General features: G+C 37.8%; 2 protein-coding genes across 13 annotated transcripts in view; one reads left to right on the forward strand and one right to left on the reverse strand.

The window, feature by feature from the left end:
• SCRN3 (secernin 3) overlaps positions 1 to 2885 on the forward strand; it is a 37154-nt gene extending 34269 nt beyond the window's left edge. For 3 of the 6 annotated variants that reach the window (XR_011428540.1, XM_005601587.4, XM_005601588.4), the window contains one exon: positions 1810 to 2885. Coding sequence is in view for 5 of the 6 variants with exons in the window: in XM_005601587.4 (XP_005601644.1) it covers positions 1810 to 1890 (81 nt within the window). In the remaining variant the exon portion in view is untranslated. Of the gene's footprint in view, positions 1 to 32 lie in introns of all 6 variants that reach the window. The other 3 variants (XM_070242033.1, XM_001495633.7, XM_005601586.4) reach the window with 1 other exon arrangement.
• A 2180-nt stretch (positions 2886 to 5065) lies between these two features.
• The window catches only part of GPR155 (G protein-coupled receptor 155), a 41396-nt gene continuing 20498 nt past the window's right edge, over positions 5066 to 25963 (reverse strand). For 4 of the 7 annotated variants that reach the window (XM_005601590.3, XM_014732539.3, XM_001917170.5 and 1 more), the window contains 9 exons: positions 24738 to 24822; positions 24553 to 24643; positions 23309 to 23519; positions 18798 to 18902; positions 15355 to 15491; positions 13782 to 13877; positions 11668 to 11732; positions 9864 to 9998; positions 5066 to 7027 (listed from right to left, as the gene is read on the reverse strand). In XM_005601590.3, the coding sequence (XP_005601647.3) occupies positions 6739 to 7027; positions 9864 to 9998; positions 11668 to 11732; positions 13782 to 13877; positions 15355 to 15491; positions 18798 to 18902; positions 23309 to 23519; positions 24553 to 24643; positions 24738 to 24822 (1214 nt within the window). In that variant the 3' untranslated portion in view covers positions 5066 to 6738. Of the gene's footprint in view, positions 7081 to 9863; positions 9999 to 11667; positions 11733 to 13781; positions 13878 to 15354; positions 15492 to 18797; positions 18903 to 23308; positions 23520 to 24552; positions 24644 to 24737; positions 24823 to 25963 lie in introns of all 7 variants that reach the window. The other 3 variants (XM_005601591.4, XM_070242031.1, XM_070242029.1) reach the window with 1 other exon arrangement.

Raw genomic sequence — 25963 nt, forward strand, 5'->3', positions numbered from 1 at the left:
TGCTTATTTATTTTTATTTTTGAATTGTTCAGGAAAAAGCCAAAACAATGTTGGACAACATGAAGAAACTGGAGAAAGAACTATTCAAAGAGATGGAATCAGTCCTGCAAAACAAGCATCTTGATGTGGATAAAATTGTTAATCTCTTTCCTCAGTGTACAAAAGATGAGATTAGAATTTATAAGTCAAATATTAGTTCTTAGATCATATAAATGGTCAGCAGTTTTCCTCAAAGTCAGAATCTATCTTTTTTTTTTGGTGAGGAGAGATTGGCCCTGAACTAACATCTGTTGCCAATCTTCTTTTTTTTTCCTCCCCAAAGCGCCAGTACATAGTTGTATATCCTAGTTGTAAGTCATTCTGGTTCTTCTCTGTGGGATGCCACTGCAGCATGGCTTGATGAGTGGTGCATAGTTCCACGCCCAGGATCCGAACTGGCGAATCCTGGGCCGCCAAAACAGAGCACATGAACTTAACCACTTGGCCATGGGGCTGGCCCCAGAATGTATCATCTTGGTAAATGATATAAACCTATTTGGAGCAGATCTGATTATTTTTAAATAGCATTCAAATGATAGTTTGACTATTAAAACTATATATAACCTTGCTGAAATACTGAGAAAGAAAATAACGTTGAAATTGGACACATTTATCGTGGGATAGCCAGGTGTTACTTCAGGTACCAACTTGTGTTATTTTTTTTTAGCTACAATACCTTTTTTAGAATCAGAATAAATATTCAATTCTGCATAAAGCATGAAACATTAAAATAATGCATGGATTTATGTTTATTATAATTATGTAGTATCCTCAAATAATTTTCTCAATTACAACAAAGTAGATTTTTTTTTAGTAATGGAAAATATTATCTCAAGTATTGAGTTTTTTGTGCTTTAGGCAAATATTAACCAGTTCAAACAAAATTTTCTAGATTTACACAAAAAGTCATTACAGTGTATTAATTCTGCAAATGCACTTTTGTTAAACTCAAACATGCTCTTGGTCAAGACTTGGCTGACCAGTGAGCTTTTGGCTCTAATTATCTAGCCTTTTCTTTGGCCATACCCCTTAATCGGCTTTTATGTTAATATTTTTAGAAGAGCTTGTCTGGGAGATTAGGAAATGGGATAAGGGAACCAAGACCTTGGGCGATACCGTTTCTGTGTCTCAGATCTCTCTCATCTTTTACTTCTGTTCACTCAGTGAAAACAGGAATAGCAATAAGATGGTGGCAATGAAATAGAATTATTAGTGTATTATGAACATCATAAATGAGCGATAATATCTGCCCAAAGTTTATAAAACTTTGTTGAAGTTACATAGAGATTACCAAGTAAGGCTCAAAGTTGCAAATATAAACAAAAGAAAAATCCAACTCAAAATAACACTTTGTATTTATTAGTTTCTAGAAATGTCCATCGTAAGTATTTTATTACATTGTCATATTTATTGGTTACTATCATTTGCAATTAGGATTATTACTAAAGTAGAAGATCATTATATTTAAAGAGTACCCAGGAAATTAGTCTTTTTAAAGTTCTCTCATAAAAACCATAATCTGCCTGCTATTGCTCTTGTCTGATAGAGGGCTGCCATTATAAAAGAAAAGATCTCTGTCTCAAGTACTCAGTTGATTGTGTGTTTGCCTTTCGTATGGTTCAGTGATAGGTTCTCCCTAAATCATGAAGACTCTTCGCCAACCTCCGTACACCTCCCCTCTCTCTCTTTTTGAAGATATGAGGAAACTAAGGGTAAGCTGTTCATTGATTTATCCAGGGATACATACTTGAATCTTATTTCTCTCTGTAGGGCCAGCATGTTTCCACTTTCTCCTTCAACTCCATCCTAGACCAGACTAGCACCATCTCTCACCGGGACCACTGCAGTTAACTGTTCGACACCCGTTTTTGTTCTTTATCTCCATCCACGTGAGTCACTGCAGCCAGAGTGATCTATTACAAACTTAAATCTGACCATGAATTTCCCTCCTAAAACTTTTTTTCTTAAGTAGACTTTATCTTTTAGAGCAGTTTTAGGTTTAGAGCAAAATTGAGCAGAAAGTACAGCGTTCCCATGTACCCTGTCCCACGCCCCCCTACTATCAACATCCCACACCAGAGAAGTATCTTTGTTACAATTGTTGAACATACATTGACTCATCATTATCACCCAAGATCCTTAGTTTACATTAGGGCTCACTCATTGTACACTCTATGGGTTTGGACAAATGTATAACGACATGTATCCACTGTTATAGTATTGTATGGAACAGTTTTACTGCCCTAAAAATGTTCTGTGCTCCATCTATTCATCCCTCCCCCTAACTCTGGCAACCACTGATCTTTTTATTGTCTTCATAGTTTTGCCTTTTCCAGAACATCATATATTTGGAATCATACAGTATGTAGTCTTTTCAGATTGGCTCTTTAACTTACTTAGTAATATGGATTTAAGGTTCCTCCATGTCTTTTTTTTTTTTTTTTTTTTTTTTTTTTAAATGGCCATTTTTTTTTAAAGATTTTATTTTTTTTTCCTTTTTCTCCCCAAAGCACCCCCGTACATGGTTGTATATTCTTCGTTGTGGGTCCTTCTAGTTGTGGTATGTGGGACACTGCCTCAGCGTGGTCTGATGAGCAGTGCCATGTCCGCACCCAGGATTCGAACCAACGAAACACTGGGCCGCCTGCAGCGGAGCGCGCGGACTTAACCACTCAGCCACGGGGCCAGCCCCCTCCTCCATGTCTTTTTATGGCTTGATAGCTCATTTCTTTTTAGTGCTGATTAATATTTCATTGTCTGGATATCTTGGTTGCTGATATCCACTACTGAAGGACATCTTGGTTGCATCCATGTTTTGGCAATTATGAATAAAGCTGCTATAAACATCTGTGTGCAGATTTTTGTGTAGACAGGTTTCAATTCATTTGGGTAATACTCAGAAGCATGAGTGCTAAATGGTATGGTAGAAGTATGTTTAGTTTTGTTAGAAACTGCCAAACTGTCTTCCAAAGTGACTACCATTTTGCATTCCACCAGCAAGGAATGAGAGTTCTACTGCTCCACATCCTTGCCAGCATTTGGTGGTATCAGTGTTCTAGATTTTGGCCATTCTAATAGGTGTGTAGGGGTATCTCATTGTTTTAATTTGCCTTTCCCTGATGACATAGGATACAGAGCATCTTTTAATATGCTTATTTGCTATATGTATATCTTCTTTGGTGAGGTATCTGTTCAGATCGTTTACTCATTTTTAAATCAGGTTGTTCATTTTCCTGTCATAGAGTGTAAGATTCTTTTAAGACTTATTGAGATAAGTCCTAATGCTTAACAACTGCTAATAAGATCCTGCTGATGTGCCTCCATCTGTATCTTATTATACTGTCGCCATTGTGTTTTAAGTTTCTACTTTGCTGCTCTTTCAACTCCTTGAATGTTCCCAATTCCTTCATCATGGCTGTACCCTCTGCTTGCACCATTCATTCCGTGTGCTCCTCTTCATCTCAGTTGCTCTTTTCATCCTTTACAGTTTTGCTGAAACATGACATCCCCAGGGAAGTTTTCCCCACACCACAAGGTCAAGTTTCTTGTCACATACTCTCAGAGCCACATGTGATCCTGATCACAAGGGTAATTATATGTTTAACGTCTGTCTGACAGTAGAACAGAATCTTTATGAGGATAGAAACCATATTTGTTCCCACTGTTGTGTGCTCAGTGTTCAACATTGTGTCTGGCACAAGCTAGATGCTCAATAAATATCTGTTAAATGAACATTCAAGTACTGACGGGAAGAATTTACACAGTTCTCTTCTCTGCCTATAAAGTTGAGAACATTAGCTAGATAATCTATCTGTCCAACTTGGTAGCCACGGATAAGTCTCAGGTTAACCTGTTGCCTTTTTCCATATCCAAAAAGGGAATAGTAACTCCCTGGATAAAGACAGGATTATTATAAGGATATGTGAATTAATTTCTAAAACAGTTTGGGAGACTTTCACTCTATATATCCACTGTGGTATCTGGGCTTTGGTACTTGCGTAACTAATGCCTTGTGGTATATTTTAGAAAATTTAAGGTTTTCTTAAATTTCATGTTTCTTAAGAGTAAAAAATATAGTAGCTGAAATTAGGCTTTTTTTTGGTCAACCCTTAAATGATGTGGTTTATTATTTACCATTATATGATAAACCAATGGAATAATCTAATAAACTGAGTATTTTAGAGAAGGCTAGTTTGTTTTTATCTTTGATGAAAACATCAATTTATATATTAATCTTTAACCAAAAATTTTGCCCTGGAAATAATTATGTAGACTAGAATTTTGGAAATTTAGTTCCTACTTGTAAAATTTGCCAAAAACAACTTCTACAGAGTAACTGTTTTCTCTAATTAATTAACTACTTGGGGCTTTTATTATCATACCAATTGCAGCAATTTATCATCCTGTGTTTTCCTGAAGAATGATGGTAATATTTCTTATCCTGAACTGTGTTTCTAACCGTCACTCATCACTTAACTACCTATGTCCAGAGGTCTCAAGTAATTGAATGTTTTACATGATATAAGATATGAAGGAGTGAAAACTAAGAGCTGTATTCTGCTGCACAGCAAACATGTAGAATAACAGTTTTACATTTTTCTTGCTTTTAGAAACTTACTGATCATTAATTGTTATTCTTAAAATGCCAAGCATGCTTTTAACCTTATTCTAGAAATATTGAAATTTAAGTGCAAATTAGGTGTGGAATTTCTCATTGACAACAAACAACTGGCCATGCTGAAGACAGTATAAAAGGAGATTTTAATCAAAATTGTATCAGATAATTTTCCCAGCTGTGACCCTGCATATTAAAAAGTATGCAATATGTGAAAAGGACTTCAATGTTATGACTCATTAGTAAAAAGTGTTTGCTGAGTGCATTATTAGGCAAAGGCCTGTGCACAGATCCCATAGGGTCATGAAGAACAGAACAATCTGAGGAGACTCATTTAAGAAAACACTGAAAACTTATACATAAGGCCTCTAGGATGGCTTCTGCATTGTCACATCATTCAAAGACAAGACATTGGCAAGTTAAAATAGGTATTTTATTGAGGAAACTTGCTTTGTCAAGAGGAGTAAAAGTTACAAATCTTTTCATTTGATAAAATTACCATATTTCTTAATCCTAAAAACATCTCTTAAAAGCCTTCATTATCTGAAACTGCAGATCATTCTGATCTAGGGTTTTCTTTTAGTGTTTCCCATGGGAAAAGATGTTCCGATTCCCTTCATGCACATAACAGGACGTGTGTAGTGTGACTTGTTCACAAATGAAACACTCTCTCCACTTGAGTCTGAGGTGCCTGCATGCATGTGAATCAATGTCTCTGTTGCTGTAACTCGGAAGGTCTCCTGGTACAGCAACGAGGCTTTATGCTGACTTCTGAGCATCATAATGAGAGTTACAGTGTGGACATGTTAAAACAAAGTGCCGCAGCAAGACAGTTCTGCTGAAAGCATCCTCATTCCCTTATCGTAACTTAAAATTGGTACAAGCTAATACTACACACAAAGCATAATTTACTTGTTAAATACACTAGGCTTCCATGCAGGTTTTAAAAAAAATTATGTATTTGTTGCATTAAAAGGGCAATGACTTAACCCTATACATTATTTTCTAAATGGCTTTTACATATGAGACACTAAAAGTATGAGATAAATAAATACTTAAAACATTTTTCAAATAAGTTAAACCAGCACTGACACCTAAGAATTAAGTGGAAGTTCAAAGGTCATGTGATTTACTGAAGATAAAGCTTATCTGAGGGCAACATTTAGTGATTTTCAAATATATAAATTTTTATACATGGACACTTAAAAAACATTAAATTCTAAATGTAAAAGCAGGATGTTAGGCTTAGAGTTTTAAAATCTTGGCTTGAACTATATAGTTTTTTTCTTCTTTTTAATTGCAGGGAATCAGGTAGTCGAGTTCTCCTTCTGCAAGGTCATGCTTTCTGCAAACACCCGAAATGATACATCACATGGCAGTAATTTTGTTGATAAAATTTAAATGAATCTGCTCAAATTGTTATTTTTAGTACAAAAGTTAAAGATGAGACTAGACTTCTGTTGATGGATTTTGGAAATAATAATATTTATGGAGGTTCTTATTCCCCTCCTAATGGCACAGATTAGTACTTTGGATAGAAAAGCAAGACAAAATGAACCTTAAAAAAATCCTGCTTCTAGCTTTTAATGAGCACTACTTGTCAAGGAAATGGGAAAAACAGAATAAGAATGCCTCTTATGAGAATTGTTAAAATTCTTTTTTAGGAGGTGCTATCAATAAGTGCAAAGTTATCATAATTTAAGGTCCATTTCCTGCCAGTAGTACATCTGCCAAATTTGGCAATTTAAAGGAATAGTAAATTAGATAGTGATTTTGAAATTGTAGCAAACAGTTGCAGGGAGCAATGTTTTAAAATGTTGGCATAATTTAGAGTAATTATTATATTGATTATCAGAACTTTAAATTCTGTTTTGGTTTTCTCTTTTTCCTGTCAGTTTCCTGTGTGTTTTACATACACATAAAATCACAGAATGTTAGCACAGGGTGGGAACACATCTTGTCAAATTTTACAGAAGAGGCAACTGAGGCTCAGAGAGCTTGTGGTTTACCCAAGGTCACACAGCTAATAAGTAACAGATCTGGGGCTAGACTATGACTCCGTGTGGAGTTGTCTCCTTCATAATTTAGGTGTTAGGGGATGGGGATGAAGGCTCAATTTTTTGGTATCTTTCCTGTTGGGGGGTGCTTGCATTAATAGCAGGACTCTGTTCAGGACTCTTTTGAAGAAATCTGTAAAACAAGTACTCATCCCGAAATTCATATTCGTTGGTGATATGTTGGATGACTCCCCCTTGCACCAGTCTGTCTCCATATATCACAGCTTCACCACGGTCAGAGGCGAGGCCAACTTCAATTAGCCAGTTCACCAGGTCACAGCCACAGAAGGTCCCAGCAGAAGTCTTTGCACCACACCTGTATGTCAAAGGAATGATTCACCCATATGTTCTGTAAATCTGGTATCAGCACTGCATGATCGAGGACAAGCAAGGAAAACAGAAGGAGACAGGGAAACACAGCATGACAGTTAAAAGTGTGGCAGGAATGAAACCATTCTGAATATAACAGGGCTTGTTAACCTACCTGAGCCTAGAAAGACCCACTGGAGAGAAATAAGTCAATAATGCTTATGAAAACAGAAACACAAAAAAATGACTGACAATATAAATGCATCTACAAAGAAATATTCTTTTTTTTTTTTTAAAGATTGGCACCTGAGCTAACATCTATTACCAATCTTCTTCTTTTTTTTTTTTTGCTCTTCTCCCCAAAGCCCCCCAGTACATAGTTGTATATGTTAGTTGTAGGTCCTTCTGGTTGTGCTATGTGGGACGCCACCTCAGCATGGCTTGATGAGTGGTGCCATGTCTGCACCCAGGATCTAAACCTGCAAAACCCTGGGCTGCTGAAGCAGGGCACGCAAACTTAACCCCTCGGCCATGGGGCCGGCCCCAGAAATATTCTTTTCATAGTAGATGGCCTTCTGTGATCAGATCCATTCTGTAGACAGCTGAATGTTATATATTTTATAAATTATACTCTTAGTTATAATAAGTATGTCTCAGGAACATTAAATAATAGTTTTTACCAGCTCTTAAGAAGTGACTATTTTTACTACACTACTCAAATCAAACTTTATATTTTCTGCTTATCACAATACCCATAGCAGCCAACACAATATTCCGGATATATTCATCAGGAATTTACTGCATTAGGAAGCAAGGAAAGAATACATGAGATCTGCCTTGCTATAAATCTAAGATTTTAAAAATATACTCTGATTATGAATCTACTTCTTGATTATTAAAATTTGTCCTAATGCAAATGTGGGGTGCCTATGAATAAATAAACAAGGGAAAGAGAAATATAAAAAAACCAATTAAATGAATTCTGTACATTTTCATACAAATATGCAATAGACAACATGAGCATTGGTCAAGCTGTAAAATCTAAAATGCTTGACAACAGGAAACAGTGGATGAAAACTGATGAAATGAGAAACAGGTGGCAAATTTTAACCACAAATGAATATACATTAGAGTTTCATATAAAAATAAGAGGTTAATATACATGAAAAATTTTCTCAAGTACATAAAATCGCAATATTTTAATGTCAGTATTTTACTTGGTAATAATACTTTACTTTATGCTTTGCAACTACAAATATCACTTTCAACAAAAGCCTGAGTATTACAACCTGTGTCTGATCCTTCTTCCTGCTTGTTGACTTTTAGTTTATAGCCCAGCACCTTCTGTCCCGGATGCCAACTGAGTAATATTTGCCTCCTGATGACTGATCAGGCAGGTACAACCACAGCCCACGGGGCTGTGCAGAGTGGCGGAGAATGTGCTGCTGCATGGCTGCAGAGCAGTGCCACCACCAGCCAGTGCCCACTCAGCCCCCGGGGACCAAGGCAGCCGGGCAGCCCTGCAAATGGCAAGAGCTGTGCTTCCTGACAGTCGGCAATCACAGTGGGCCTGGTGGAGCTAACATGGAGTTAACCTTTTTTAATTTACCGGGCAAATTAAATTTTAAATTGTTGTAACTATCCATAGATGGTACTTTGAAATAATTGTGTTTCGTCCTTTAAGGGTGGGAAACTAACTTTTCTTCACAGTTTACCATTTCCAGAAACTGGGCTAGGCCCATCATATGGATTTTGTCATCTAATTCAAACAATCCCGACAGCAGATATTTTAAAGAAGAGGAAAACTAAGATTTGCAGAACTGAACTTGCCTAATGTCACACAGCTAATAAGTGGCAGATCCAGGATTTGCGATCTAGTATTAGTCCCCCGGACCCAGTGATTACCCTTTCCACCAGCTATACCAGGCTATCTTCTGGTTACAATGAAATACAGTGGCATAATATGTATAAGTAAATCATCCTGAATGGTAATTTTCATAAGTTTTCAGTTATAGACATAAAAGTATTTGGTTCTTTATGTTTTGTTTTTTTCTCTTTTATGACAACCAAAAATATTGGCACTATAACATTTGTTTATTCATTTTCTGTTGCATACTCCATACCTTGAGGACTATAAGAATAAATACGATGTCACAAACTGAAGATTGGGACTTGAAGTGAAAAATAAGGAGTACAATTAGTTGAGACAAAGTTTCAATTCATTTTCATTTTTCTTTTTTTTTTCCCTCACCAAAGCCCCCTAGTACATAGTTGTATATTCTAATTGTGAGTGCCTCTGGTTGTGGCATGTGGGACACCGCCTCAGCATGGCCTGATGAGCGGTGCCATGTCCACGTCCAGGATCCGAACCGGTGAAACCCTGGGCTGCCGAGGCGGTACGTGCGAACTTAACCACTTGGCCACGGGGTCGGCCCCTCAATTCATTTTCTTGACAATATCATTAGTAATATGGAATAACATACCACTAGGAGACGGAAGATAAAGTCACTTCTAAATCCAATGTATCTCAGAGTTTTGTGAGAGGCACTAATGGCCTACATTAAGTGAATGTTAATATTCTATTACGTTTTGGTTTATTCTAAAGTTTTCACATTTTATATGGAAATCGGAAGTTATATGACATTTAAAAAATACAAAATTCAAGTGATATGGTTCTAACATATGCTGTTTTCTTAAACTATAAACTGACTCATAACTATTTTAACTTTTACATGTATATGTGTTATTGAAAATAACAATCATGTAGTCACAACCACTTTACTTAGCCTGTTACAAACCAAAATTAATCATCTAAAATATAATTACCTGGAACTTGCACTTACCTTCTTTTCTTGACAATGTTTCGGATACAGAGGTCACGGTGATAATGGATAAACTGTTGACAGGTCATTCTTATTTCCTCAGGAACAGGAGAATCCCTGTTTTCTGCTGTTTCTTTATTCCATAGGAACTCAAGTCTGAAAACCAAAATGTAAGGAGGCCATTTTTAAGGAAGGAAAAGCACTGAGAGAGAACTCCTTCCTGCTTATTGCATCATCACCATGGCTGTTCCAAAACTGTCATTTACCAAGGCTGTCATCTACAATACCCAGGCATCATGAGTCTCTGAAGCAGAAACATACTTAACCTGCATTTAGTTTTCTGTTCGAAGCAGGCTGGGCTGGGGGTGAGGTGGGGTGGGGAACTTGAACATTTGATAAAGCATCCAGACCCATTTCAGTTTCCACCAAAAAATGAAGTTCCTTATTCTACATTCTACTGTTTTAAAATGCAAAAATAACTTACAGACATCAAGTATTTTATTTAATCATTTTCCAATTTCAGTATCAGAGAGACAAATACTGGGATCTGGAGCACAGAACAGTTCTGTTTCTGCCAGCCTAGACAATAGATCTCTTGACTATTTTAACTGATCAAGATTATGAAACTGATAACTAAGTTCAATCACTTTCCTATTACGCTTTTCCTCCCTCATGACAGGATTATGATCCTAGCAACTACATCTTAATATTGATGATGTTAATGATGATGAAAAAGAAACAGAAGGAGAAGTAAGAAAGTAGTTACCATTTGCTAGGCACTTTTTATATAGTTGGTAGGATAAATTCCATTAGCACTTCTAGTTTCTCCTAATTTTGACTCTGAAAACAAATGAGGAAGTACAAGGATTTGCCCCCCCTTCCTCCCACCCCCAAGCTGGAATATCCCTACTTCATTATTTTTCATAAAGAAATTCCTGATCTGAATTCAAAGAAACTCTTTACTGAGCTAATAAAAAACCCAAAAGTTTAGAAAGAAGAAAACTTGATTTTTCTATAAATTATCAGTTTGACAGAAAGAGAAATCCTGTGGTCAAAGGAGAACGACAATCAAATACAGACTTTGGGGGCATACCACCTACTACTTCCATTTCTAAATACATTTTCAAGTTTCATTTTACTTTGAAAAAGCACAGGCCCAAATGGCGTCACTCACGCCCAGGGCCCATGACACCAAACCTAGACTTAATCCCTCATCTACTGCGGTTTCAACCTCCCCCCGAAACGCCATCTTAATGAGCCAGTCTGGAATTTTCTGGTCAGCACTAACCATCAGGTGGGCCCTCTGCATCTCCCAGAGGAAGAAGAGGCAATCTGCATGATAAAACCCTTGCCTGTCCCTTCCCCCTAAAATAAGATGTCCCGGCCTAAAAATAACCCTTTTTTTCCTTTTGCTAACAGCTCCCCTGCCCCACCGTTCTGCCCCATAAAAACCTTCCACTTTGTACAATCCCTGGGAGTGCCTGCTAGTTGCCAGATGGGATGCTGCCCCGTGAATCACCTAATAAAGCCAATTAGATCTTCAAATTTACTCGAATGCATTTTGTTTTTAACAACTTTATCCAGTTAATGGCATAGATAGAAGCCAGTGTCCATCCATTCTTATTAAAATGCAAATTACAATGTTGGATTAATAACATTTCTTCCAATATTTTCTCTGCAATTATTTACAGCAAATATAGGAATCAACAGATAACCTTTCTGTGGTCTCCTAGCAGTTACTAAAAGTTTAAAAATATCAGTATCTTAATAGAATGGCTTTGCTATCACCTTTACGAATACAGATTTACTTCAAAAGGAAATTTACCTTCTTTTGAAAGGTAGGATGATTAAATGTTTGTCCAATCCAAAGATTCCAAAGGAAATAAATCCCTATGGAGGAAAAAAAATTATATTTTATGAATTCAACAAGAAACTGTGAAGACAGAAAAATTATGGAAGTCACCAAATATAGTGCTTATGGAAGCAAACCTACAGGGATGAGAGCAACCTTTGAAATGTAACACACGAGGCAGGCCCTCTGAAGTTCAGTGCCCAGGGGCAGCTGCTATACTTGGCTGCCTCTTCACAATCATCTGTCCAACTAATTAGGACGGTGATACGAAGCAGCGCGGAGCAGCCACATTTGCATGCTAGCTTACGGGAAAAATGAAAACGTTTAAGGGCTATACGTCTTTGTTATCCCCTTTTTAAAAAGAAAACAATCCCTTTTTTAAAAAGAAAATGTATCTCCCATTGTGCTTATGTATTTCTTTATTATTTTTCTGTTAAAACTTCAGAAATTATAGAATTTAAAAGTGCTGTAATAGCTGACTATAATACAGTAACTGAATAAAATTTATGTGAAATGAAATAGGCTAGTGGTTAGGGAAAGGGTTTGAAGAATTTAGGGGTGATGAGGCAAACGGCACCAGAGAGCAGCCACAGATCAGGATGATGAGGACTCCTGGGGGAGACAGGAGGCTGCAAACTGCCATTTGTCAGGCACAGCGGGATAAGGATCTAAGTGCAGGTTGGTGGGAGGTGGGATGGAGAATGCAGTATATTATATGAAGGACGTAGCTTTCTTCACCCCCAAACTATAAACAACCGAAAGGGAATGATCTTACGACACCAGCTCCCCAAGAAGATGGGATGGGAGTGGGGGTTTGTATCTCTCTCCATCCTTTGAAAGCACATGAGCCATAAATTGTGGGGGCAGCATTTCAAATGTAACATTCCTGGCATTAGCCTGTTTGTGAAGCTTTCTCAGTCCTAGTCCTGGGATGGCTCAGCTTGGAGTGGGCTTTTTGAATGCAAAATTCTCAGGGAGACTGATTTTTCAACCTGGCATTTTATAGTTCTTGGATACAAAATCAGACCTTAAACAGTATCACGGAGAGAGGTGGGCATCACGTAGCCCTTGGGATGCACTTGTCTGTCTAGACATAACCATTTTTGCTCCCACAATAATGGCAAAACACACTGGAACTATTTCAAGAAATTAATGTTAGGGAAAAACTTGCAGGAGCATCTTCTGATAAATGTTAACTAACGCGTATGGCCAATTATTTCAGATTTAATACGCAAACCTGGTGATTTCAAATACATTATTTTTTTCAATCTGATACTTAACCTGGGGACTAACATTCGCTAATTAAAAAGTAAGGAATTGAAGACATAATCATATTTTGAAATTTGCACATAAGAAATATTTTTCCAATATGTAAAATGTCACTTATCCTTAAATATCTATTTTAATAGTGACATAAACAAAGATAACAGCACCTATTATATTAGTTCTTCATGGAATTTTAATTTCTAATTTTTAAACCAAGGATGATCATGTCTACTTTGCAGGTATTATTGTGATGTTTCAATGAGATAATTAACGTAAAATGCTTCACGATGGTTGGCATGTAGGAAGTACACTCTCAAGGAATGGCAACTGCTATCCATGGTCAAAGCTGATTTATATGCCACGTGATTTTTTTTTAAAGTATTTTTTTTTTAAGTATTTATTGTTCAAGAAACATCAAAATATAACTGAAATGGTGTGCATCAATTTAAGTGGCTGAACTAAAGGCTCAGAGAAGGTAAGTCATGTTCTTGAAGTAACTTATTAAGACCACCACAAAATTTAAAAAGAACTTGGAACATCTTCTCCCTGCTTAAATTATCGTGCTTTATCTCAAAACCAAAGCAAAATGATTTGGTATTTCTGATTGAAACACTCCGCGTGCATTCTGATGACTTGAACCAATATAATAATTCATCTCTACTAGGAGATAGGCAGCAGCTGTCAGCTGTCACACATACCAGCAGCTGGCAAACAAACTAAACCCTTTTGATTTAAAAGAAAACAACAACATCCGCACCAGCACCCCCAATCAACCCATCCAGGAAAACGAACACCCCTCCAAGTTCTCTGTAGGTAAATACCTGGCCAAAGTTAAACACGGCACAGAAAAACTGTAACTCCACATACAGTCTTCCAGGCTCTTGGTTGAACAGCCACCATAAACAACTGGAAAGATTCTGTAACGGAAGGAGAAAATAGTACTTTAAAATGAAGCAAGCTAATCACTTCTCTCTATCCAGAACGCAGTACAATAACTTATCTACTTAATAATTAGGGAAAAAAAGACTAAAAGGAAAAACACGGAGAGAATGTAGAGGCTTTGTCTTTCGAACAAGGGGTTTCAACCTCTCCTCTTGACAGATGTCATTCAAACAGCATCTATTCTGATCAGATTTGAAGCAGGAAGACATGAGCCATAATACAGAAGCTTACATAATATATCAGGACTGCCGGCTAACCTAAGACAGGACTGATTTTAAAATTAGTTCTACACAATGAAAACAATCACATCACTAAGCGGCAATTCTTGGCAGCGCTTCTTACTTTTTGATTTTTGTTCTTAAACAGCAGTGAAAATGGTGCTGGCTGATATCTGTAACAAGCATCCCAGTGTCAAAAGGGTAAGAGGGTTTCTTCATAGGTTATATGGTCCATCTCCCATCTCTAGGCAAGTTACACTTGAACCATCTCAAAGAATTACATAATAATAACTGATAATTCACAAAACAGGACATAAAACTAATTTAAAAAAAACCCTTTAGGAATCAAAGAAATGCATTTGAAAAATGAAATGCTATATTTCACCTATAAAATTATCAAATTAAAAAATTTATAATATTCAATGCTGGTGAGAGTACTTTACAAATCTATACCACTCTTTTGGAAAACAATTTAGTAGAATGCATCCAAAGGCACAGAAATATTTATACTCTTTGACCCAGGTTTTCCAACTCTGAGAATCTATCATAAGGAAATATACTGCATGAAGATGTTTATTAGAGCATTTTGAAAAATTAGGAACAATCCATAAGGAAGTGGTTGAGTAAATTATAATGTATCTTCCTCGATGGTTTATTGAGGGGACATTTAAAGTAATGGTTATGGACACTATATAGCAATTTGAAAATGCTTGACATAAGTCACAAAGCAGGATATAAATCTGTATGTATCATCAGAACCATGAAAAATGTATTAGAAAATAGAAGGCAGTAGTATGAACGATATTTTTCCTCTTTTCTCTATTTTGTAAGTATCAATCGTATGAAGTTGGTTATGTTATTTTCATAATTTAAAATTATTTTTAAAAGTTTATTTATCTGAGGAGTATCTTCTGAGAGACTATGTAGGTGTTTATGCACTGAAGTCATCAAGGAAAACGTTAGGAATAAGTGGGCCTCCTCCATCATGGAAGATACCATAGAATGAGTGAGTGATTCTAAGCAAAATAAGCTATTGGAGCACTTAGGCAAAGAGTAATGGGAATTATCCATTCTCTTTTCCCTCCAAAACATTTAGCTCAAGATTAGGATTCAGATGGCCTAGCTGCCACCTGCCCTGGGAAGTAGCGACTAAGTTTCTCCCAGATGCCTGAATAAAACCTTTGCCAAACATTTAAAGAAATGGCCCCAAAACAAAATCAGAAGAAACATTTACAGCAAACAGGCCAATAATGAGAAGTAAACACAGCAACACATGTCGAGTCAGTTGCTGGTCTCCACTCTGTAGATACTGCTCTTCTTCCTGGGCTAAGATGCAGCTCTGGGAGTTACAGCGGCTCACACAATGATCATCTATAAAACAGTAAGTACAACAATTTGTAATCAGAGCTTTTTATTTGGATGCATTTTAAATTCATAATGACTTCCTACGCAAACTACCACATATGCACATTCAGCTCAGAATCAGTATATTATTTTAGATGAAATCCCAGTAAGGCTCCTTCATGTTCTTTCAGGAGAGTTGTACTTGTCAAGCATTTTTATCTGAAAAAATATGAGTAGTATAGTTCCTTTCTACACTATTCAACAATGTAATATATATATCATATATATAATATTATATAAAACATAAATTTTTCTTTTTTTGGAGGAAGATTAGCCCTGAGCTAACTGCTGCCAATCCTCCTCTTTTTGCTGAGGAAGACTGGCCCTGAGCTAACGTCTGTGCACATCTTCCTCTACCTTACACATGGGACGCCTACCACCGCGTGGCGTGCCAAGCGGTGCCATGTCCGCACCCTGGATCTGAACGGGTGAAGCTCAGGCCGCTGAAGTGGAATGTGCGAACTTAACTGCTGTGCCACTGGGCCGGCCCCCATATATGTATATATATTTTTTTTTTTAAAGATTTTTTATTTTTTCCTTTTTCTCCCCAAAGCCCCCCGCCACACAGCTGCGTACTCTTCGCTGTGGGTTCCTCTAGTTGTGGCATGTGGGACGCTGCCCCAGCGTGGTCCGATGAGCAGTGCCATGTCCGCGCCCAGGTTCGAACCAACGAAACACTGGGCCGCCTGCAGGGGAGCGCGCGAACTTAACCACTCGGCCACGGGGCCAGCCCCATATATGTATATTTTTAAGGCTAAATTAAAAACTCAAGTTTTACCTGTGATAAATCTACATACTGCTCATGAATACGCTACTTTGGCTGACTGTAAAACAAATTTACTACTACCCCTTGCCTTTCATTTCTTGTTGTCAGTGTCCTTGAGTTGATTCCAACTCCTAGCGCCCCTGTGGACAGCAGAGCGGAACCCTGCTGGGTCTTTTTGTGTCCTCCTCTCACCTTCTGGTGCTCTATCAGACAATGCCCCATTGCTATTCACAGGGTTTTCATGGCCAGTTTTTTCCAAAGTGGGTGGCCAGATCCTTCTTCCTAGTCTATCTTAGTCTGGAAGCTCTGCTGAAACCTGTCCCCCATGGGTGACTCTGCTGATATTTGAAACCCTGGTGGCATAGCTTTCAGCATCACAGCAACATGCAGCTGCCACAGCATGACAACCGACAGACGGGTGGTGCATTTCCCTGACCAGGAAACAAACCTGGGCTGCGGTGGTGAGAGCACTAAATCTTAACCACTAGACCACCAGGGCTGGCTTGCCTGTTATGAAAGAATTTAAAATTTACCTTAGAAGAGACCTTTAAGGAACCAAATAAAAAATATTATATACTTTGTTCTGTTCACACATGGAACCAAGTCCAAATCACAGGTATGATTTCCCTGGCCTAAAATAGAGGTGAGGGGCCTTTCACAAGAGACCTTTGTTTCCTACCTCAGCTCCACCATACATATGGCTTCAAAAGCAGGGGAAAACACTGTTACCAAACAGATGTCTAGACTAATACACAGTCTGATTTTAAAAAGTCAGTGATAAAAAAAATGTATAGCTCTGACCCTCAAGCTAACAATAACAATTTGTATTTCCTAAGCCCTCATCTTAGGAAAGGACATATATAACCATTAAACATGGTCTAGCACAACAGCCAACGGCATGGGGGAAGGCTCACAATGTTGCTCAATAGTAAGAAAGTAGGCGGCCCAACTGTCTCTGTAGGGATTCTATTTTAATAAGAATTATTTGTGTATATCTTGGTGTAGAAAAATTCTAGCAGTATATATAGTAAACCTGGTCTTAAAATGTTATGTACAGATACTACAAAAATGGATAAAAATAAATTTTACTGTCTTTCATTTGCCTTTCTTACACATGGCAATATTTATTTTACCTTTGTGATGTGTCAATGTTTTGGGCATGAGGAATTAATTATATCGTTAAACTCTAAAATTCTCATTTATCCATAGTTTGATTTTCTTTAGACTTTATTTCAGGCTTAGGAAATAAGAGGAAATTATACGAGCAGATAAGTCCATATATGATGGCTCTCATTCTATTTAATTTTTATGAAATATGATCAGAAACTCTAAGAAGGCCCTACAATTTAAAAGAGTTTTCAGGAATCAGGATTATTAATGAAGAAAATGACAGATAAGCAGAGCATAAAGAGATTTGGGGAGGCAAAAAAAAAGCTGTTTAAATCAAATTACACGTTGAATTTGTCAATGGACTTTACTATTAGGTATATTGTGTAGGGAAAAGAAAATAAGGAGGTAGGCCTTGGGAATTCTGACGTAAAGAAACATTAGTTTATAAAAGTGGTGCACAAATTAAAACTGACTGTTCAACTAAATGCCAAAAGGGGTTTCCTATCAGAAAGTCAGTGAAGGCCCAACATCTGATATATTTATATTCCTTCTGTGGAAAAGTGAGTTCTATTTACCATTCATTCCTAGCCAGCAGAGAGCAGCCAAATACAAACCCCACCTGAATAATGACAACTACCGCTGCTACGACTGTTTAATGGGCATTTACTATGTACACCACACTCTGTGCTAAGTGACTTACATATATCATTTCTTATCATCCTCACATTTCTTATATAAAAACATAATGCCTTTAGCAACAATACAGGTGACATATGCTTCATCACAAAGAGGGGTTTTTGGGATTTCCTTTTCTAGCGTGATTATAAATAAGCAGAATTAACTGAAAGTGCATTGCAATTTCACGTAAATGTATTTGTTTTCAATGTGAAATTCAGAACACAAATGGAATTCAGTCTCTTAGTCTATAGGCCAAAGGGTTATTACTTTTAAGGATTCTTCTTATTTTATAAGAGAGGGTATATTTGAAGGATATGGATTCAAATATAATTAAGCACTAATTAATTGATGCTGGCCCTGGAGGAAGGGAGTGGTGGAAAAGTCTCAGCTTCTAAAACAAGAAAAAAGGCCAAAAACATAATGGTGCTTAGGGCAAACTTCTTGGAATTATCACTTGGGTTAAATTTAGTGGGAAATTTATGTGTGTGTGTATGTATAATACTGTTATACCTATTACAACATTATGAGAATTTTATCTGTTTTTCAATGAGTATTCTATCTATGCATAATTATTATCCTATTAGCACTTTCCCCCATCTTATTTGAGAATACATAAACAGTGTAGCTTCTATAGAAATTCTATGGAGAGTTCTCTTAAGGCATAAGGATAAGGAATCTTCTGTTCCTTAGGCCCATCCCCATGGCCCAGAAGCACTTACTTTTCTCAAATGAAGGAGTCACAGGCCCACTGGTGCTTGTGTTTGCTACTGGTTCTGTGGATGGGCAGTGTAATTCACCATTTCCCATGGAGCAGGAGCAGCAACCTATATATATAACATAACATGTGAGGGTAGAGCCCAGCCACCACAGAAATGGACAACTTCAAGAGATGCCAAACAAAACAAAACAAAACCAAACCCAAACCAAACCAAACAAACAAAAAAAACCCATTCATACACACACACACTTCCCATGCAGTCTCAGTGGAAATGTTTTCATATGTTATCTATCAAAAAGTATTCAAATGTGCTTATAGAAGTTAACATTTAAAGAGTGGCAGACAAAGGACTAGCTCCTTTTCATATTGTCTCCTCATTGTATGAGACAAGGAAAAAAGTTTTTATCCATGCTGGTTTGTTAGTTTCCTCTGTGCTTTGGGAACTAAGAATTTGAACACTTTTCTAAAATACAGCTTTTATTTCATCACGCCCCAAAAACAGGCACTAATGCTCTATGGCTTACTGCAGCTAATTCAAACTCCCTGGCCTGAATTTGAAAGCTCTCTAGGCCTTGGCCCCTCTCTCCCTATCCAACCATCCCCACTACTCAGCAAAGGCCCTTCCCTTCTTTCACGACAATTCTTCAGTGTTCTCCTCAAACACCACGCTTATTTGGGTCACCAGGCCTAGTGTGACATGCATGGAATTCCCACTTGTTAATTCATCCAAATCCTCTCCTCCTCTAAAGTTCAGCTCAAGAGTCACTTTTTTCAAGAACGTATCTCGGGGCTGGCCTGGTGGCGCAGCGGTTAAGTGCGCACGTTCCGCTTCGGCATCCCGGGGTTCGCCGGTTTGGATCCCTGGTGTGGACATGGCACTGCTTGGCAAGCCATGCTGTGGTAGGCGTCCCACATATAAAGTGGAGAAAGATGGGCACAGATGTTAGCTCAGGGCCAGTCTTCCTCAGCAAAAAGAAGAGGATTGGCAGCAGATGTTAGCTCAGGGCTAATCTTCCTCAAAAAAACAAAAACAAAAAACGAACGTATCTCATACTAGTCTAGAAGATGCAGTAAAAACAACTATATTCTTTTTTCTTTTCAAATATGTATTGCTGCAAATCTCTTGCTGGTTTACAGAAGTCACACTGAGGCATCTGCTACAGAGCTGTCATTTTTCCTCTATACAGTCAGAGAACTACGCACAGTATCCTTTAGAACATTTCACACATATACAGACATGACACTTCTTGACATGGATTATAGTAGAATAATAACTTTAGTGATAAACTGTATTAAAATTTAACATGCTAGAAAAAGGAATAATGCCTAGGCTGAAGCTTTCATTGATAATGTGCTTTAATTCTTCTGTGGTGTTCTTAAAAACAAAAAAAGATTTCAAAGTATAAAAACTACAATCTATAATAACCTATTATGAATGTCTTTCTAATTTAAGATAATGATGCCATCTCAAGGTTAAAATAGAACCACAGAATCATAGAAAAGAAAATACAGAGATCACCTGGCCCAGCCCTCTCATCTTTAGAAAGCTGAAGGCTAAAATCAACTAAGGTAAAACTGTTAAGAAAGCAGACATAAAGCCAGCCAATTCCAATGACATACATATAGGGAACAAACATGAACACAGACACACACACATGCATGCATATGCTCACATGCTTATGGCCACCATGAAAAGTGTATGGCATTTTTTTCCTTCAAACATAAGGACATAGAAGTAGCCCATTAGCCTTTTCTTTTATAACTGAACATTTGCTCTCATATTAAAATAATTTTCCTTTCAATCACAATTCCACACTTGCAACATGTGCAGATCATAGGTCTCTGACAAATGTGTAGCAAGGGGCAGAGGTGAGGGTACTATTTTGGATTATTGAAATTTAGGGGGCCAGGCTGCACATCTAATGTGTTATGTGTTAATAACACTAGCAAAGCAAAAGAGAACAGGATTTAGGGAAGGAAAATAACCAGACAGGTTTAAAAACCTTTACCTAGGAACATGGGTGAATAGACAAATAGTACTTTGCATGGCAGTTTTCAGGGTAGCATCAGAAAATCATGGTGTATCTTATCTACCCATCCACCTATCTGTCATTTAACGAATGTTACTAAACACTCACTGTCAGCCTGATACCATGCTAGGTGCTGAGGCTATAATGATGGGCAAGTCAGTCACAGCACTTACAGTCTAGTGGGTTTATTCATGAACCTCCATTTATTTATACCAACGGGGCAAGCTAGCTTTCCTGCTGGAGATGATGGCGACAGGATTTAAGGAACATCTATGGTACAGTTTATTTGCTGTTTTTAAAAACAGGTAAAGAGGTAGCAGCAAAAGTCTCTGAACTTAAGACACTTAGTTTAGGGCTCCCCACACATGCTGTCAGGCCTTCTGTAGCCAGTTCTGAAACATTCGTGGGAGAAGAAGACACAGAGGGCCAGCCAGAGTGGTGGTCTTCAAGGCCTGCCTGAAAACAGTAGACGGGTTTAGGGGATAAATGTAAGAGTCCACAAAGGATTCGGCATGATCAGAAAAGTACTCTAGACTTAGGGAAAACAGCTTTTAAAATTTTAGTGAAAATGTAAATATAATACTTGAACTTCCATTTTAAAAGGGAAAATGGTCAAGAGGGCTCCAAAGAATGAAATTTTGATGATATACCCACAAAGGATCTAACAAAGAAATTAGCGAGTGCCATCAATCAAATGAACTACAGGAGGCCTGCCTGAAGCAGGGATGATGGTGTTCGTAGGGAGCTGGCAAACTACAGTCCTATGTGGTTAGGACCCCGCAGGCCTATGAAGTAGGTACTATCAGCAGATATGGAAATAGAGGCACAGGGAACTTGCCCAAGATCAGAAAGCAGCCAGTTGTGGAGTCAGGATTTGAACCCAGGCAGTCTGGCTCCAGACCCCCGCTTTTAACCGCTGAGTTATATACTTCTGGTTTGGGATGGAGGAAGGGAAAGAGGGAGAAGGGAGGCAGTGTAAGAGGGCAAGACTTGTGGGATTTTCTTCCTTTTCAGATAAAGATAGTTAAAATGTTTTTTTATCTTTTTGCTCTCTCTTTGTATCCTTTACTTACTGACATTTAAACTAGTAGTTGTAAGATTAGTCTTCTCTCTACTCCATAAACTCTCTAAACAAAATAGGTACTGTCATTTACACTTCCTAGCACAATGTTTTTTGGGTTTTTTTTTTCCCTTTTTCTCCCCAAGGCCCCCAGCACATAGTTGTATATTTTTTGTTGTGGGTCCTTCTAGTTGCGGCATGTGGGACACCGCCTCAGCATCGTTTGATGAGCAGTGCCATGTCCGCGCCCAGGATTCGAACCAACGAAACCCTGGGCCGCCTGCAGCGGAGCACGCGAACCTAACCACTCGGCCACGGGGCCAGCCTCCTAGCCAATGTTTTATGTCTATGAAATGTCCACATGCACCAGTGAATCCAAAATGCATACCCTATTGCTGAGTTCCCTTCATGAATTGAAGCAAACCTCATAACTACTGTTAACACTTATTAACAAAGTTACCAGTTAGGATTTTTTCACTTACACCGTGGGCTGGCAAACATTTTCTGTAACGGGCCAGATGATAAATACTTTAGGCTTTGCAGGCCACTGGATCTCTGCTGAACGACTCACTCTACAACATAGCGTGAAAGCAGCCATAGACAACACACGAATGAATGAGCGTGGCTGTGTTCCAATAAAACATTCTGGACACTGAAAGTTAAAGATCATATAACTGTCAAGTGTCACAAAATGTTTGTCTTCTAAAATTTTTCATCTACCTTTTAAAAATGTAAAAACTAGGGGCTGGCCCCATGGCCGAGTGGTTAAGTTCGCGTGCTCCGCTGCAGGCAGCCCAGTGTTTCGTTGGTTCGAATCCTGGGTGCGGACATGGCACTGCTCATCAAACCATGCTGAGGCAGCGTCCCACATGCCACAACTAGAAGGACCCACAACAAAGAACATACAACTATGTACTGGGGGGCTTTGGGGAGAAAAAAAGGGAAAAAACAAAATCTTAAAAAAAAAAAAAATGTAAAAACTATCCTTAACCCTTTGGCCATACAAAAACAGATGGTGGACCAGATTTGCCCTGCAGACTGTAGTTTGCCAATTCCTGACTTTTACCATTAACCCTGCTTTTCCTTCATTTTATTGATGGTGCTTGCCTGATACAATGTTGTTAAATTAACAAATGGAGGTGCTTAGTTCCTAGAAAGGGCCTTCCTTCAGTTGTTGCTTTTTTCTAAAATCTCAGGTCCCAGGAAGTCTTAGGATTTAACAAAAGATTATCCTCACAAAAGATTTATAAACAAGAATCTAATGAACTTTCAAGCTCTTTCTATTATTGACTATGATTCAAGTTCCTCATCTGACAAATACTGGTGATAATTCAAGATGGTTAAGAAAGTTCCCTTAAACAAAACATTTAGAATGCATGCCATACAGTCATGTAAGAGCTCCCTTATATTTAAGGATCATACTTGTTTCTGGGATAGAACTTGTAAAAAGTTCGGGTTCAGTTATTGGCACTGGACTCTCCTCAAAAGCAGTGTTTCCAGGCTCTGCTGCTTTGTGGTCCTGAGACTGGTCGAAACCCTCATAGCGTCCCGCTTGGGTGGTGCGGTTCATACACATGAGCGCTATGCCGGCTATGGCAATGCTGCAGAACAGGGTGACTGCCGTGATGATCATCTGCCAACGGTGCAAAAAGACGTTAGGACACTTTTCACAATCCCATCTTGATAATCTTAGTGGAGTAGGTTAAGTGTGCTTTTTTGGTGGAAAATGCAATATCTCCACAGCTATAAATGCTCTAGAACAGTGGTTCTTAAAAAAAGAGTAAGAGTATGGAAGGGATGTAAGTTACTTGTAGAGAAATTAGGGTTTGCTTGTAATCATGTAAGATTTCTAGATGCTTCTTTTGCTATACATCAATGACATTGGTTTCCTCTACAAGTAACCTAAATGATTGCTTACAGACTTTTTCTTTACTTCAAAGTTTTTGCTTGCTTTAATACACAGTTCAAGCATACTTCAACTGGAGACTTTGTTATGGTAATAATACTAAAAATCAATAACTATAGCTAATACTTATTGAGTACTAACCATATGCCAGCACTAGTCTAAGTCCTTTATATGTATGATTTTATTTATTCTCACAAGAACTCCAAAAATTCAAAATTAGAAAACAGAAAAAAAAGGATAAGAAATCAAAATTATTCGAGGAGATTTTTTAAAAACTCACATCCTTGGGCCCTACACCTGGAGAATTCTGATTTAGCAGGTCTCACAAACCTTCTACTCCATAGCTTTTCAAGCACACTTTTTCCCAGATACTTTTTGTTTTGAAATTTATATTTACGATAGGATGGAAAGTCAAGAAGTTGGCTTATACTATTACTGCTACTAGTGTAAGTATACTGCTTATACTTTACTAAATTAATCACTCTTTCCTCCGGTAGAGGAAACATAATTCCTAAGTGTGTTTAAGAAGACCCAATTAAGTTTCAAACATTTGGAAATCCTCAGCTAAAAACGGACTTAGACATGTAAAATCTTTACCACATTTAAGGTATGACTTAACAAAGTGACACAGGATCACTAGTGATATGCAGTAAGTTGGAATAGATTTCCAAAATTAATTTTACTATAACTATAGCAAAATACATTAACAAGCTGAAAAGAGACATTCTCAAGAAGCGAGCTAACAATAAACTCTTCTCACCTGCTCTTTTCCATAAAAGAAGGCAGAGTCAATGCTATCTCCATTATGCTTTCCAGTTATCAAAAGAACACCAACAAGGAGAGCAGGAATTCTGTAATAACAAGGGTTCAGAGAGAGAGAAGGAGAGGATGCATAGTGACTGCATATATGGAAATAGGTAAGCAAACAGAAAACTACTGACTTACCCCCAGCCAGATATTATGATGATTCCAACAGGAACTTGTACATTCTCTCTCTTTTTCAAAAGAAACAAAGAAATTGCTAGAAGGCCTAAGAATAAGAAATAGGGATTGAAAAGTAGATTACTCTTGATGTCGATCAGACTTCATAGAATCTTAACCAAGCTTCTTTCAACAGTAGTCTATAGTTTTTGCCCTAGAATTTACTCTGTCTAAATAAACGCTATTCCCAATATTTTGAAGTTTTCTTAATTCAAAATTATTCATGTTTTCCCTACTATATTGTTTCTTTACTCAAGTTTTTTGTTTTATACATGAGGATTTTTTCAAAAGCCCAACTCACTTTATTCTTTTGACTGATGTGTTTGGAATGTAAGTATATTTGGGAAAAAATTTTTACCTGGATACAGAACAATTCTAAAAATAAAAACACCCCCACTCTCCTGGTGCTAAGAAAGTACAGGTAATTCTTACACAGGTGTTGTTTTTGGAAAATGCCCCAAGTCTAAATGATGGACCTTAATAAAATACAATATGAACTTAATACAAAAACAAATGTTTTAAAGTTCTTGAGCTTTCCTTATATCTTATACTCAATTATTTATACAAGTAATATCTCATTTAATAAATTCTACATAGCTGTAGAATCTTAGAACTTTAGGGTTGGAAAAGACTGTTTTAAATTAACACCCCCATTTGATAGAGACAGAAACAACGGTTTGTCCAAGCCACACAGCCAGCAGAGGGCAGTGCAGGACTAGAAACCCAGGCTTCTGATCCACGGGTAAATCCAACTCTATCAGTGTTTCTAAAACTCAGATCCGTGGACCCCTAGGGTTCCTAAGACATATTCTTCAGGATCTGGAAATTTCTATGAGAAATTTTTAAGTCTTTTTGTCATATTTTCAATGATGATCCTCTAGATGCCCATCTTATAACCAAAGTATAGTCTCCTGATTTCAGGGCTTATATTTGGGGGGTTTTTTTCCTCCCCAAAGCTCTAGTGCATGGTTGTATAGCCTAGTTGTAAGTTCTTCTAGTTCTTCCATGTGAGCTGCAGCCACAGCATGGCTACTGACAGATTGGTGGTGTGGTTCCGTGACTGGGAAACGAACCCAGGCCACCGAAGTGGTGAGGGTGCCGAACTTTAACCACTTGGCCAACAGGGCTGGCTCTTACATTTGGTTTTATACTAAGTTTGAGCCAAGTGAAGGCCAAAGGACATCACCACA

This window comes from Equus caballus, chromosome 18 (assembly GCF_041296265.1).
Source record: "Equus caballus isolate H_3958 breed thoroughbred chromosome 18, TB-T2T, whole genome shotgun sequence".
Classification (NCBI taxonomy): Eukaryota; Metazoa; Chordata; class Mammalia; order Perissodactyla; family Equidae; genus Equus; species Equus caballus.